Raw genomic sequence first — 14,287 nt, 5'->3', positions numbered from 1 at the left:
GGCCGGGCGAGGTGGCTCATATCTGTAACCCCAGCACTTTGGGAGGCTGAAGCGGGCAGATCACCTGAGGTCCGGAGTTCAAGACCAGCCTGGCCAGCATGGTGAAACCCTGTCTCTACTAAAAATACAAAAATTACCCAGGTGTGGTGGTGCACACCTGTAGTCCCAGTTACTTGGGAAGCTGAGGCAGGAGAATTGCTTGAACCCGGGAAGTGGAGGTTGCAGTGAGCTGAGACTACACCACTGCACTCCAGCCTGGGCAACAGAGCAAGACTCCGTCTCAAAAATAAAAAAGAAAAAAGGAAAAAAGAGAGTACTGGATACATTTAGCTACAGAAATGGTTAAGGGCCTACCATTAGTTACACATTGGCTATTGTCCTACAGGAAAATAAAACCATAAACTTTGAAGATATCTTTGCTGCAGGCAGAAATGCTTTGCATCTCAGTTGGCCAGAAATAATGAGCATTTTATATTCTGTAATGAGCTTCAGTCTTTAGAGTCTGGGCCTAATCAATAGTAAATAGTCAAACAAAGTTTTGTCCCCAGAGTAAAATACTCTGAAGGCAGGTTTGTTGGACAATCCTCTAGTTTGATTTTGAAAGCATGTATTTTTCATTATAATTTTAGTATGTAATTATGTATTCTTAAACACTATAGTTTTGCTTTTCCTGATTTTGAACACAGAGTAATTTTGTGTATCTTGCTTCTCTTACACACCATTGGGTTTAAAGATTCATCCATATGTTTGTGTGTAGCGGTAGTACGTCCTTTTTCATTGCTATATAGTATTCCATTGTTTGTTTATACCACATTTTATTGATTCTGTTGCTGGTGGACATTTGTACTGTTTCCAGTTGCTATGGACATTTTTGTACATATCTCCTGAGGTCTATGTACATTGGAACTGCTGCATCTTAGAATGTGTGCTCCTTGGGCCGGGCCGTGGTGGTTCACACCTGTAATCCCAGCACTTTGGGAGGCCGAAGTGGGTGAATCATGAGGTCAAGAGATCAAGACCATCCTGGCTAACACAGTGAAACCCCGTCTCAACTAAAAATACAAAAAATTAGCCGGGCGTGGTGGCGCACTCGGTGGCGCAATCCCAGCTGCTCTGGAGGCTGAGGCAGGAGAATCACTGAACCTGGGAGGCAGAGGATGCAGTGAGTTGAGATCGCACCACTGCACTCCAGCCTGGGCGACAGAGTGAGACTCCATCTCAAAAAAAAAAAAAAAAAAAAAAGTGTGCTCCTTCAACTTTACGAGATAATGCGGAACTATTTTCCAAGTGGCTGCACTGATTTACCCTCCCACCAGCAGAGATGAGTTTCATTTGCTCCACGTGCTCAGATATGTTCACTTTAGCATTTTGATCGTGTAGAGTGTGATAGCCGATGGTTTTAGATTGCATTTCTGTGATTACTAATGAAGTTGAGTACAGACTTTTGTTTGTTTTAAAAATAAAATACTGGGGCATGGTGGGCTCACGCCTATATCCTAACAGTTTGGGAGGCTGTGGTGGGAGGATTGCTTGAGGCCAGGAGTTTAAGACTTGCCTGGGCAACATAGCAAGATACCATCTCTACAAAAAAAAGAAAGAAAATTAGCCGTGCATGGTGGCATCCACCTGTAGTCCCAGCTACTCGAGCGGCTGAGGTGGTAAGATTGCTTGAGCCCAGGAGTTTGAGGCTGCAGTGAGCCATGATCATGCCACCGCACTCCAGCCTTGGTGACAGAGCAAGACCCTGTCTCTAAAAAATAAATAAATAAAATATTGTGAGTCTCTAATGGGGAGCAGTATTGCTTGGAGGTTGAGAACTGAGGCTCTGATGTTAGAACTGGATTCTGACTTAACCCACTGTTTGCCCACATCTTGAGCCTTGGTTTCCCTATCTGTAAAATGGCAGTATTTGGCCGGGCGCGGTGGCTCACGCCTGTAATCCCAGCACTTTGGGAGGCCGAGGCGGGCGGATCACGAGGTCAGGAGATCGAGACCATCCTGGCTAACACGGTGAAACCCCGTCTCTACTAAAAATATAAAAAATTAGCCGGGCGTGGTAGCGGGCGCCTGTAGTCCCAGCTACTCGGGAGGCTGAGGCAGGAGAATGGCGTGAACCCGGGAGGCGGAGCTTGCAGTGAGCCGAGATCGCGCCACTGCACTCCAGCCTGGGCGACAGAGCGAGACTCCGTCTCAAAAAAAAAAAAAAAAAAAAAAAAAAATGGCAGTATTCTCGGGCTGGCTGAGAAAAGGAAATGAGGCCAGGCGCGGTGGCTCAGGCCTGTAATCCCAGCACTTTGGCAGGCTGAGGCAGGTGGATTATTTGAGGCCAGGAGTTTGAGACCAGCCTGACCAACATGGCAAACCCCTGCGTCCACTAAAAATAGAAAAAAATAGCTGGGCATGGTGGTGCACCCCTGTAGTCTCAGCTACTTGGGAGACAGAAGCAGGAGAATTGGTTGAACTTGGAAGGTGGAGGTTGCAGTGAGCTGAGATCGCACCATTGCACTCCATCCTGGGCGACAGAGCAAGACTGTCTCAAAATAAATAAATAAATAAATAAAGTAAAAAAAGAAAAGGAAATGAGTAATGCATGTAAGGGCACCCAAAAAAAGACCCTAGCTGGTGAGCTGATGATTCCACCCAGAGCCTGCTGTTCCCTCGTTCACTGTGATGTATAATCATGTGAGGAGCACCGTATGGAGAGTCAGACTTTTATTTTCCACCACAGTTGGGAGAGCAGGGGGGTCAGAAAACAGAACATCAGCTAGCAGAGCTTTGTCATGGACCCTAACTTGTCATCCTGGAGTCCCAGCTAGTAGGGTCCTGGCTGAGTCGGGAGGGTCCTTAGGCCTGGACCCCTGAACCCACATGTACTTGGACCTCACGGGCACAGGTAGAGTGTGGCCTGTGTCCACAGAGGCCCAGGACAGCTTCCAGGCTGGGGCTGTGCTGACATGTCTGGGCTTAGGGTGCTCCTCACTCAGGGCTCTCCGAAGGCCAGAACTTTGCAGAGCTTGGAGCAGGGATGAGCCAGGCCCTTGGAAGCTGGGAAATGTTTCTTTGCCTTCTGAATGTGCTAACATCCCCCTCATGTGCCTATTTGCTTAACAAACCAGTAGGTGGGTCAGGAAAGTAATAACACAATTTCTTCATTTGCTGGCGAGGGGAAGGAGAGGAAGCTGAGGGTTTGGAAATTTTATCCAAGTGGGCCCAGGCTGGAAGGAGCTGAGCCTCACTTTTTCTCAGCCCATTTAGCCCCTCTGTGCCGCCTGTCCTGAGTTGCATGCCTGGTGTCCCTCTCTCTCGAGTTAGGGTGACTTTCTGATTATCATTCTTGTTGAGAGTGAAAAGGGGTGCATTGAAATTTATCCCTGAGCAGCAGACATGAACTGGGACTTGGGCGTGTGGTCACCCTGCTCCACACCTGTTCTCAGGAAAGGGCCTGTCTAGCGGTGATTTTGTCCTTGTGTCACCAGTCTTGGCTGTTATTGAGCAATGAAAGCTCTGCCTCGGGAAGTCATTTAATTTCTGAGCCTCATGTTCCTCTTCTGGAAGATGGGAATGAAAGTGTGCGTGTCCGGCCCATTTTTTAGGGCGATGATTGTCAGGGTATGAAGAGCTTGGTCGAGCTGTGTGAAGAGCTGTATAGCTGCAGAGGTTGTTAACATTAATAGAGCCACCCAGGAAGGGTGTCCTGGGTTCAGGCAGCTACTCCTCCAGCCGTCGGGTCAGCCAGCCGTAACTTTAGATACATTTATCCATGTGTAATGACTTTTTAAGAAGCAAGATCAGTTTCCCCAGCCCTTTGTGGGAATACCCACGTGTCCATACTTGCTTTCAGCTTAGAGTTTGCTCAGGTTCCTAGAGCTGGTCAGGGTTCGCAGGACCACCTGGGAGCAGATGGTACCATGGCCTTATTTACAGATGAGGAAACTGAGACCCAGAGGGGAAAGTGACTCCCAAGGTCATGTAGGTAAGCATACGGCTCCCCTAAGGATGAGGCATTGGTCTGGTGACAGTGCAGCCCATCATAAGGGACTGAGCCTGTGGGGTCCAGACCTGCTCTCCTCCCAGAGGAAAAGGCTCCCTGTCACCCCATCACTAATGCAGATAGCGTCATGTCCAGGGAAGCTGTCACACATTCATCTGGGCCCCCAACATCAAGGACACCTGTCCCTGCAGGCCCCCTGCTGGCACCTTCGGGGCCCAGGGCAGGCCCCTGTCCATTCCGTGTCTGCACTTCCCTCCCTGGTCACAGGTTCTCAGGGGCAGGCTCTTTTCCTTAGCAGAAAGGAAACAAGGGAAGCTGACCTTTCCCACCTCAGAACAAAAGTTGGAAGGGCAGGTGCCTCGTGAGCCTGGAGGCCTCAGGAGGGGTGTCCCCTTCCCTTGTGCCCTCCCCGCCACCAACACCAGTGGACAGGGGTCACTAAGAGAGTGGGGCTCAGGAGACTCACCTTCTGTGCTGGGTCTGTGAGAACATCACCTGGAGTGCCCCTCCCAGCGGATGCTGGGGTCGGTTGGATTTTCAGCCTGGCCAGGGTTGGCTGCCTCACCTCAGGAACAGGCTTAGCCTGTGCTGCCACGTGGGTGCCGGTCCTTGCTCTGGCCTGAAGGGAGGGGGCCGGGAAAGGAGGGACTGATCCTGACCCAAACCCCTAAGTAAACTGCCCTCTGCGTCCAGACTGGACTCCCCCCAGACTCTGTCCAGGCCCTTACCACTGCCCTCCCTATGCCCCCAGCCCGGGCTGCAGGAACTATTGGCTGTTCAGCCAGCAGGAGCAGCAACCATGCAGGTGTTTCCAGCTGTTAACGTGTAAGCCCTGCCTGGCCACGTGCTTGCTCTTGCCTTTTGTGCACAGCCAGTGCCAAGGGGGAGAGGAGGCAGCAGAGACGTTGTGCGGAGGGGATGCCCAAAGGGGACTGCCCAGGCTGGGACAGCCCTGATGGGGCAGGGGCGTTCCAGGAAACAGCAGGTTTTGCCTCTCCTCCTCTTCCCACCCCACTACTCCCACCCCATTTTCTCGGATCAGGAAAAGGCAGGCCAGCATTCTAGGGAACAGGAAGTGAAGTTGGCTTCCAGCTAGGTGCCTGCCAGGGCCTGGAGGAAATTCCTGCAGGCCTGAGCCCGTCTGGGAAGGACCAGTTTCTCTCCTTGTCCTGGTGTCCTGCTTTCTGAGTTTCCCCTGAGGGTGGGGGAGAGCTGTCACTCTCTTCACTCTATGTCCCGCTTCCTCCCCCCATCCTCATGGAGCACTCAAACCCTGAGCCCTCACACCTTTCTATGGTTGTACCCATCCCCACCAGTTTCCTCTCTGGAAAGTGAAGAGGAGGCTGGGCACAGTGGCTCACGGCTGTAATCCCAGCACTTTGGGAGGCCAAGGTGGGCAGATCACAAGGTCAAGAAGTTCAAGACCAGCCTGGCCAACATGGTAAAAGCCCGTCTCTACTAAAAATACAAGAATTAGCCGGGCGTGGTGGCAGTTCCCTGTAATCCCAGCTACTCAGGAGGCTGAGGCAGGAGCATCACTTGAACCCGGGAGGCAGAGGGTGCAGTAAGCCGAGACTGTGTCACTGCACTCCAGCCTGGGCGACAGAGCGAGACTCCATCTCAAAAAAAAAAAAAGAAAGAAAAGTGAAGAGGATAGAGCCCACTAGGGGTCATCAAGGTGTGGGACAGGCAGCATGTTCCTACAGGAAGAAAACTCTTAACTCCTGGTTCTGGTTCTTTTTCATCTCATTCATTCATTCATTCATTCGTTTTGAGATGGACTCACTCTGTCGCCCAGGCTGGAGTACAGTGGCTCGATCTCGGCTCACTGCAATCTCCGTCTCCTGGGTTCAAGTGATTCTCATGACTTGGCTTCCCAAGTAGCTGGGATTACAGGTGCCCACCACCATGCCTGATTAAGTTTTGTATTTTCAGTAGAGACAGGGTTTCACTGTGTTGGCCAGGCTAGTCTTGAACTCCTGACTTCAAGCAATCTGCCAACCTCGGCCTCCCAAAGTGCTGGGATTAAAGGTGTGAGCCACCGCACCTGGCCATCTCATACTTTCACAATTCATTCTTTGGTGCAAGTTTTACAATATACATTCTATATTTGTCAAGTGATAACTTCCATGTAACTTATAAAATACACATAATTCAGGAAGATTGTGCTAAAATACATTTAACCAATAGGAGTATGCCATCAGAATATTTTGGCAAACAAGGGTCACTAAGTTTTTTCTGTAAAGGGCCAGGTAGGAGGTATCTCAGGCTTTGTGGCCATATGGCCTCTATGGCAGCAGCTCAGTTCTGCAGTTCTGCCATGAAAGCAGCTACAGATAAGAGGTAATTGAGTGGGTGTGGCTGTGTTCCAATAAAACTTTATTTCTGGAGGCTGAAATTTGAATTTCAGAGAAATTTCATGTGTCATGAAATATTATTCCTCTTTTGGTTCTTCTTCCCCCCCTCCACCACCCCCTGCCAAGCATTAAAGAATGTGGAACCCGTTCTTAGCAGCCGGCTGTGGGCTGGATTTGGTCCATGGACCATAGATTCCCAGCTTCTGCTCTAGACCACCCGTTCTCAGACTTGAAGCCTGCTTCAGACTTACCTGGGGAGCTTTTTTCCAAAATGCATATTCCAGAACCCCAGCCCTGATTTTGTAGATTTTCTGGAAGGCCCCAGAACCCGCATTCTAACAAGGAGCCCAGTTGAGTCAGACACAGGTAGTCTGGAGACCACTTTTTTTTTTTTTTTTTTTTTAAACAGAGTCTCACTCTGTTGCCCAGGATGCAGTGCAATGGCGTGATCTTGGCTCACTGCGACCTCCGCCTCCGAGGTTCAAGCAATTCTCGTGCCTCAGCCTTCTGAGTAGCTGGGATCACAGGTGCCTGCCATCATGCCCAGCTAATTTTTGTATTTTCAGTAGAGACGGCATTTCACCATGTTGGCCAGGCTGGTCTCAAACTCCTGACCTCAGGTGATCCACCAGCCTCAGCCTCCCAAAGTGCTGGGATTACAGGTGTGAGCCACCGCACCCGGCCCAGAGACCACATGTTAAGAAGCAAAGCTCAAGGGTCTCCAGGATCCTGGTCTGTTCTCTTCAGCCAGTCCTGAGGCCTGGGGTGTGCAGTGCTGTGGGAGACCCCTGCATCAGAATAACTGGCTCCTTCACTACCTTCCAGGAGCTTCCATCCAGTGGGGGTGGGGGACACCACCCGCCAACAGCACAGCCCAGTCCCAGGTGCTATGGAAGCCCTGGCTTCAGCCTGGAGCCAGGGCCAGCGTCCCGAGGATGAGGTGCCGAGATGGACCTTGAAGGATGAGAGAAGCCTGGACTGCCCTTGAGTGGCGAGGGTGGGCTGCCTCCAGGTTGACCTTAATCCCTTCCCTCCCTACCACCATGTGTCCAGATGACCTTGGGCAGGTCCCTTAGCCTCTCTGGATATCGGGATATGACATTGACTACCTCAGAGACTTGTGGGGAGGATTCGGCGAGCTGATATGCATGAAGTTTATCAACTAGGGCTGCTGGCTGGTATCTCCTTCCCTTGTCTTCCCCCACCACCCCAGCCAGGGGACAGGGTGCTGCTGAGGGAGTGGGCTGGGAGAGTCACTTCTGGCCTTGTCTTAGGGATCTGAGAACAGGGCATGGGCCCCGTGTCTGGGAGTGCCCTGGTGCCCTTCCTAGTGGGGTTGGGCGTGGTCAGTCTGGCCAGGGCTGGCTCCCTCCCCCATAAATAGGCTCACCTGGAGGTCTTTTCCCATTTGAGGCAATGAGATATGTATGTGAGGCTTTACGACTTGTCTTTTTTTTTTCATTTTGAGACAGAGTCACGGAGTCTCACTCTGTCACCCAGGCTGGAGTATAGTGGCATGATCTTGGCTCACCGCAACCTCTACCTCCCAGGTTCAAGCTATCCTTTTGCCTCAGCCTCCCGCGTAGCTGGGATTATAGGCGCCCGTCACCACACCCAGCTAATTTTTGTAGTTTTAGTAGAGACAGGGTTTCACCAAGTTGGCCAGGCTGGTCTCGAACTCCTGACCTCAAGTGACCCACCCACCTTGGCCTCCCAAAGTTCTGGGATTACAGGCGTGATCCACCGTGCTCGGCCTCACCACCCGCCTTTCTTGTGGTGTAGTTCTTGCTGCCTCAAGAACTACATATATCAGGCCTCAAAACCCACCTGATATATGCGTGCCTGGGAATAGGGACCTTGACTTTTCCCCTGTCCCATATGGGCCCAGGGGCCGGTTCTGGGCTGGCCCAGGTGGGGCTAGAGCAGCTGGATCCAGGCACGTGAGGTGTGAAAGTGTGGGCCTTATGCCACATGGAGCGGCTGGAGGAAGGAGAGAGGGAGCAAGGGTGCCGCAGGGTCAGGGTAGGGCCAGGGTGCCACAGGGTCAGGGTAGGGCCAGGGTGCCATAGGGTCAGAGTAGGGCCAGGGTGCCACAGGGTCAGGGTAGGGCCAGGGTGCTGCTGGGCCAGGGTGCCGCAGGATCTGGTTGCCACAGGGTCAGGGTGCCGCAAGCGCAGGGAGTCACCCGTGATTCTCCAGGGTCTGGCTCTTGGGCTGAGATCCAGGAGACCTTGGCAGGCCTGTCTTTGGGAGTCTGGCACAGCCCCAGAAGGCCATCTGGACAGTTTTCAGACCTGAGAGGAGGAAAGGGCTTGTGTCTGGAGAAGGTGCCATGGGGGATGGGAGGTGGAGGAAGCCTGGGGCCAATCAGGATCTGGATCTAGCAGGGAACACCGAGGCTGGTGTTCTCTTCCCACCATGGGACTCAGCCTGAAGAAGACAAGGTGAATGAACGACCATTTCTCTCTAACTCAGTTGGCTAAGAGGACTGAGCTGGGGCCGAGGCTCTGGACACAAATGGGCCAGTTGACCCTGAGGTTTCTTTCTGGTAGTGGAGGTGGGGCTTCCTCTGGCTGACCCTGCTTAGGTCTCTGATGGAGGTAGCAGGGGCTCTGGTTCCCCCAAACTGGCCAAGTCCTCCACCATAGCACCCAAGGGGTCTGGGCAGAGTGCAGCTTCCCTCCCCTCCCCAGCTTGGGTTGGTGGGCACCTGCCTCCCCTGCCCTCCTGACCTTGATGGCTAATGCAGCCAGCCCCAGGCAGGCACAGTCACAGCCCTCAAACAACATGAGGCCCAACTCAAGACTCCTGGGTGGTGGTGGTCAAGGTGGGGGACTCTGTAGCCAGTAGAGCACTGTGGGGGCAAGAGACTGACTTGAAGGCTTGGAGCCTCACATGTCCGCCTAGTGGGGTGGTCCTGAGGGATATGACTTCTTTGGGCCTCTCTGCTCATTTTTGGAACCTGACCCGAGAAGGATGTCCCACCCTCAGGGAGGGTCTGGCAGTTTTTATCCCTAAAGGCTGGGATTCTCAGCGGAGCGTCCTAGGCTGTAGTACCCACGACATCTTGCACACAAGAGGTGGAATCACCTGTTGATGAAGAGCAAGGCTCTGGAATCTGTGATCTTGGGCCACTCACTTCACTTATCAATCCCTTCGCTTCCTTCTTGCCTGTTACATGGGGTCTGCAATCTACCCCTCAGAGGCGCTGACGAGCTCACATGAGCCTGTGACATAAAACACCTAGCACGGCCCTGGCACAGTAAGAGCTCAGGAAACGGGCTGCTGCTGTGGTTACTGTGGACCCAGGCAGAAACAGAGCAGCCCCGCCCCTGCCGCAGGCATATAAGTGACCACTTGGCCGGTCACGGTGGCTCACGCCTGTAATCCCAGCACTTTGGGAGGCCGAGGTGGGTGGATCACCTGAGGTCAGGAGTTTGAGACCAGCCTGGTCAACATGATGAAACCCTGTCTCTACTAAAAATACAAAAAATTAGCTGGGCCTAGTGGCAGGCGCCTGTAATCCCAGCTGCCCAGGAGGCTGAGGCAGGAGAATCACTTGAACCCTGGAGGTGGAGGTTGCGGTGAGCTGAGATCGTACCATTGCACTCCAGCCTGGGTGACAGAGCCAAACTCCGTCTCGAAAAAAAAAAAAAAAGAAAAGGGACCACTCACTTTGGTCTGATTCTTCAGTTCTCATGGTCCTTTTACATCGGTCATTTCATTGCATTCTCCAACAGTGTCTGAGGGAGACTGGTGTCCCATTTTGCAGAGGTGAAAACTGAGGCTTGGCAAGATTAGGTAGCTTGTCCAAGGACACACAGCTGGTGCTTCCAGAGCGAGACCTGGCTTTCTGTACCCAAAGCTCTTGGGGAGTCTCTCCCATCCTGGGATCTTGAGGGTCACGGGAAGGAACTGGGTGGTTTGCAGTGGGACCCTTCACCTAGTGCCTTCTGACCTTGCAGATAAAATACCATGAGGAGTTTGAGAAGAGCCGCATGGGCCCTAGCGGGGGCGAGGGCATGGAGCCAGAGCGCCGGGATTCGCAGGACGGCAGCAGCTACCGGCGGCCCCTGGAGCAGCAGCAGCCTCACCACATCCCGACCAGTGCCCCGGGTGAGTGCGGGTCCTGTTGGTGCAGACGACCTGAGGCGAGGCCAGTGGGGTGGGGAGGAAGCCAGGAGAAGACAGACAGACAGATACACCTTCCGGAGCCTTGCTCTTAATCAACAGGCGATTCTGCCTCTTGTGTGCAAGAGGGGACCAGAGGACCTGAGGCCGGGCCAGCTGGGGTGGGGAGGAAGTCGGCGAGAGACAGACACACACACACACACACACACACACACACACGCACGCACGCATGCAGGCGTGGAAAGGACTGCTTCCCAAGACCCCAAGTTCCATTCTCATCCAGAACGAGGACGTGAGCACCAGGGTCAGGCCTGTACTGGGCCAAGAGGATTGAAAGGAGAGGCCCCCAGGTCATGGGGCTCAGAGCCCCTGCGTGGGATACAACACACAGGCAAATGTGCACACGTGGACATCAGCCTTTGAGCTGTGGGGCTTGAGCCAGGTTGGGGGCGGGGTGGAAGTGCATGGTATGGACTTCTCGGGAGCTCTGGGAGGGGCTGGGTTTGGCAGGACAGTTTCCGAGCCCTGTCTCCTCCCATCTTCCAGTTTACCAGCAGCCCCAGCAGCAGCCGGTGGCCCAGTCCTATGGTGGCTACAAGGAGCCTGCAGCCCCAGTCTCCATACAGCGCAGCGCCCCAGGTGGTGGCGGGGTGAGTAACCCTGGCCGGAGGGGAGAGGCCAGAGGCAGGGGGTCCTTCGGGAAGGCTTGGACACAGCTCATGGATTCTCCTGACCTTTGCACCCACCCTCTGTTGTGTGTGATGATAAGGATCTCAGCCTTGTGAGCAGAGAGGAAATTGGTTGGCGTAGTGGGCAGCGGCTGGCTGGGACTGGGGCCCTGCGTTCCAGCTCTGGTGTACCATGGGCAGGTTGCTCACCCTGCTTTGGGTGGGGTTTCCTTACCCCAGCTACCTGGGAACACACAAGGCAACTTTCTGCATGGGGCCTTCCAGCACTGGGCGCTGCTCTCCTCGCTTCATGAGGATGGCCTCCACATCCTTCAGCTCTCAGGCTGCCCCTGCCTCTGAGGGGCCTCCCCAGCCATGTCGTGTAAAGCGCATCACCCTGATGCTTTGCATCACTCGACTCCGCTGGCTGCCTTCAGAGCACTTTTTCCAACTAAAAAGAGCTCTTTGTGTTGGTCACCTTCTCTGTATCCCCTGCTGGGCTGGGGACCCTGGCAGCGTCCGTCTGGTTCACCTACTCTGAGCCGGCCTAGAGCAAGTGAATAAGCCCAGCAGGAACGGGGTGAGATCAGGCTTCCTGAGCCCTCAGAGCTGAAGTCCCGGCTCTGTAAGTCCTGCCACTCACTCCACCCATGGGTGCCGCTGAGCCACCCTTACCAAGCTCCTGGCAGGCTCAGCGCCTCCAGGCTGGGTGCCTGGGAATTCAAAGTAGCTCACGTAGGAGCAGAACAGATACTTAGAGAGATAAAATCGCCTGAGATAATGGCTGGCTGGAGTCTGATGCTCTGGGCACACAAACAAAGGGATGTTAGGACTGCCCAGGGCACTGTGGGCGCAAGAGTTAGTCTGAAGTATAAGGTTCCAGGCAGCCCAGCCAGTCCCTCCCTCCTCAATGGGTCTGTCCTGGATGTGTAGGGTCCATCTCTGAATATAAAGCCACCTCTCTGCCCTCTGGGGGCTTACATTCCAGTCAGGGGGACAAACAAGAAAACAATAAGAAAATAGGTGTATAACATAAGGTCAGCGGTGACACGCTGTGAAGAGAAAGACAGCAGGGTGAGGGATGGATAGAAAGCAGCTGGATTAAGACATTTGGCTGGGGGTGGTGGCTCACGCCTGTAATCCCAGCACTTTGGGAGGCCAAGGCGGGCAGGTCACTTGAGGTCAGGAGTTCGAGATCAGCCTGGCCAACATGGTGAAACCCCCTGTCTACCAAAAATACAAAAATTAGCCAGCTGTGGTGGTGTATGCCTGTAATCTGTAATCCCAGCTACTCGGGAGGCTGAGGCAGTAGAATTGCTTGAACCCGAGAGGCAGAGGTTGCAGTGAGCCAAGATTGCACCATTGCACTCCAGCCTGGGTGACAGAGCAAGACTCTATCTCCAAAAAAAAAAGACATTTGGCCGGGTGCGATGGCTCACACCTGTAATCCCAGCACTTTGGGAGGCCAAAGTGGGCAGATCACCTGAGGTCAGGAGTTCGAAACCAGCCTGGCCAACATGGTGAAACCCTGTCTGTACTAAAAATATAAAATTAGCTCGGCATGGTGGTGCATGTTCATAATCCCAGCTACTCGGGAGGCTGAGGCAGGAGAATTGCTTGAACCTGGGAGGTGGAGGTTGCAGTGAGCCGAGATCACGCCATTTGCACTCCAGCCTGGGCAGCAAGAGCGAAACTCCAGCTAGAAAAAAAAAAAAAAAAAAAAAAAAGACGTGACATTTGAGCAAAGTCCTCAATAAAGGAAGGAGTGAGCCGTGCAACGAGGACAGGAAGTGCAAAGGCTCTGAGGCAGGAATATTCTAGGAAAGTTCAGGGAGCAGCAGGAAGCCCGAATTGACTAGAGTGGGAGAGGGTGGGAGGTCCGATTATGCAGGGACTTGTGGGCCCCAGGAAGGCCTCTGTGACCTGTGATCTGTGCAGAGCGACATAGGTTTTTGGAAGACCACCCTGGCAGCTGTGTTGAGAAGAGGCAGTGGTTTGAGGGTAGAAGCAGGGAGACCGTCAGGAGGCTGTTGCAGGATATAGGCATGGATGGGAGTGGCTCAGCCCAAGATAGAGGCAGAATTGGTGATGAGAGAGACTGAGGTTACTTCATGGGAGGTGTGACTTCTTATCCCATAGACCTGTTGGTTTCAAACTGTCCTGTGGAGCCTCAGAGACAAGTCAAGGGCAGTGAAGGTCAGGGGAGGTAGAATGTTGTCTATAGCTATAGGATTTATTTTTCTTTTTTTTTTCCTCTTTCTTTTTTTAAACTCCATCCTGGTAGTAGGTGGCGCTGTAGGTTTTTGTGTGCCTTACTGAACATTACCTAGATCTAGGGCTTAAGCGGCAGATTTTGGCTGAGGCTTGGAAGGTGGAACCTGATAGACACGTCTTCTGTCCTCTGAAGATTTTTCTCCCAAGGAAAGATCTTTGTCCTGAACTTGGACAGGACTCATCATGGCTTCTAAAAGAAACTACTGGTGCTTATAATCATACAAATAATAGCATACAGGGCATGTTTTTTCTGTTTTTTTTTTTTTCTTTTTTGAGACAGGGTCTTGCTCTGCTGCCCAGGCTGGAGTGCAGCAGTGGTGCAATCACAGCTAGCTCACTGCAGCCTTAACCTCCTGGGTTGAAGCCATCCTCCCACCTCAGCCTCCTGAGTAGCTGAGACTACAGGCATGTACCACTAAGCCTAACTAATTTTTTATTTTTTGTTGAGATGGGCTCACGCTAGTACTTTGGGAGGCCGAGGCGAGCGGATCACTTGAGACCAGGAGTTTGAGACCATCGTAGCCAACATGGTGAAACCGTGTCTCTACAAAAAAGTACAAAAATTAGCCGGGCATGGTGGTACACGCCTATAGTCCCAGCTGCTTGGGAGGCTGAGGCAGGAGAATCGCTTGAACCCGGGAGGCGGATGTTGCAGTGAGCCAAGATCACACCATTGCACTCCAGCTTGGGTGACAAAGCAAGACTCCATCTCAAAAAAAAAAAAAAAAAAGAGGGAGTTGGGGGGTCTTACTATGTTTCCCAGGCTGATTTCAAACTTCTGGGCTCAAGCAGTTCTCCTGCCTTGGCCTCCCACAGTGCTGGGATTACAGGCGTGAGCCACTGCACCTGGCCTGCATGTCGTATTT

General features: G+C 52.8%; 1 protein-coding gene across 2 annotated transcripts in view; it reads left to right on the top strand.

Annotated features, from left to right (window-relative positions):
* Positions 1 to 14,287, top strand: part of LASP1 (LIM and SH3 protein 1) — a 55,417-nt gene that overhangs the window by 37,639 nt on the left and 3,491 nt on the right. For both annotated transcript variants that reach the window (XM_016930795.4, XM_016930796.3), the window contains exons 5-6: positions 10,314 to 10,464; positions 11,026 to 11,129. In XM_016930795.4, coding sequence (XP_016786284.1) covers positions 10,314 to 10,464; positions 11,026 to 11,129 — 255 coding nt within the window. The remainder of the gene's footprint in view (positions 1 to 10,313; positions 10,465 to 11,025; positions 11,130 to 14,287) is intronic.

Source organism: Pan troglodytes, chromosome 19 (assembly GCF_028858775.2).
Source record: "Pan troglodytes isolate AG18354 chromosome 19, NHGRI_mPanTro3-v2.0_pri, whole genome shotgun sequence".
Lineage (NCBI taxonomy): Eukaryota > Metazoa > Chordata > Mammalia > Primates > Hominidae > Pan > Pan troglodytes.
Note: the sequence above shows the minus strand (reverse complement) of the source record. Positions and strands in the feature narration are given on the sequence as shown.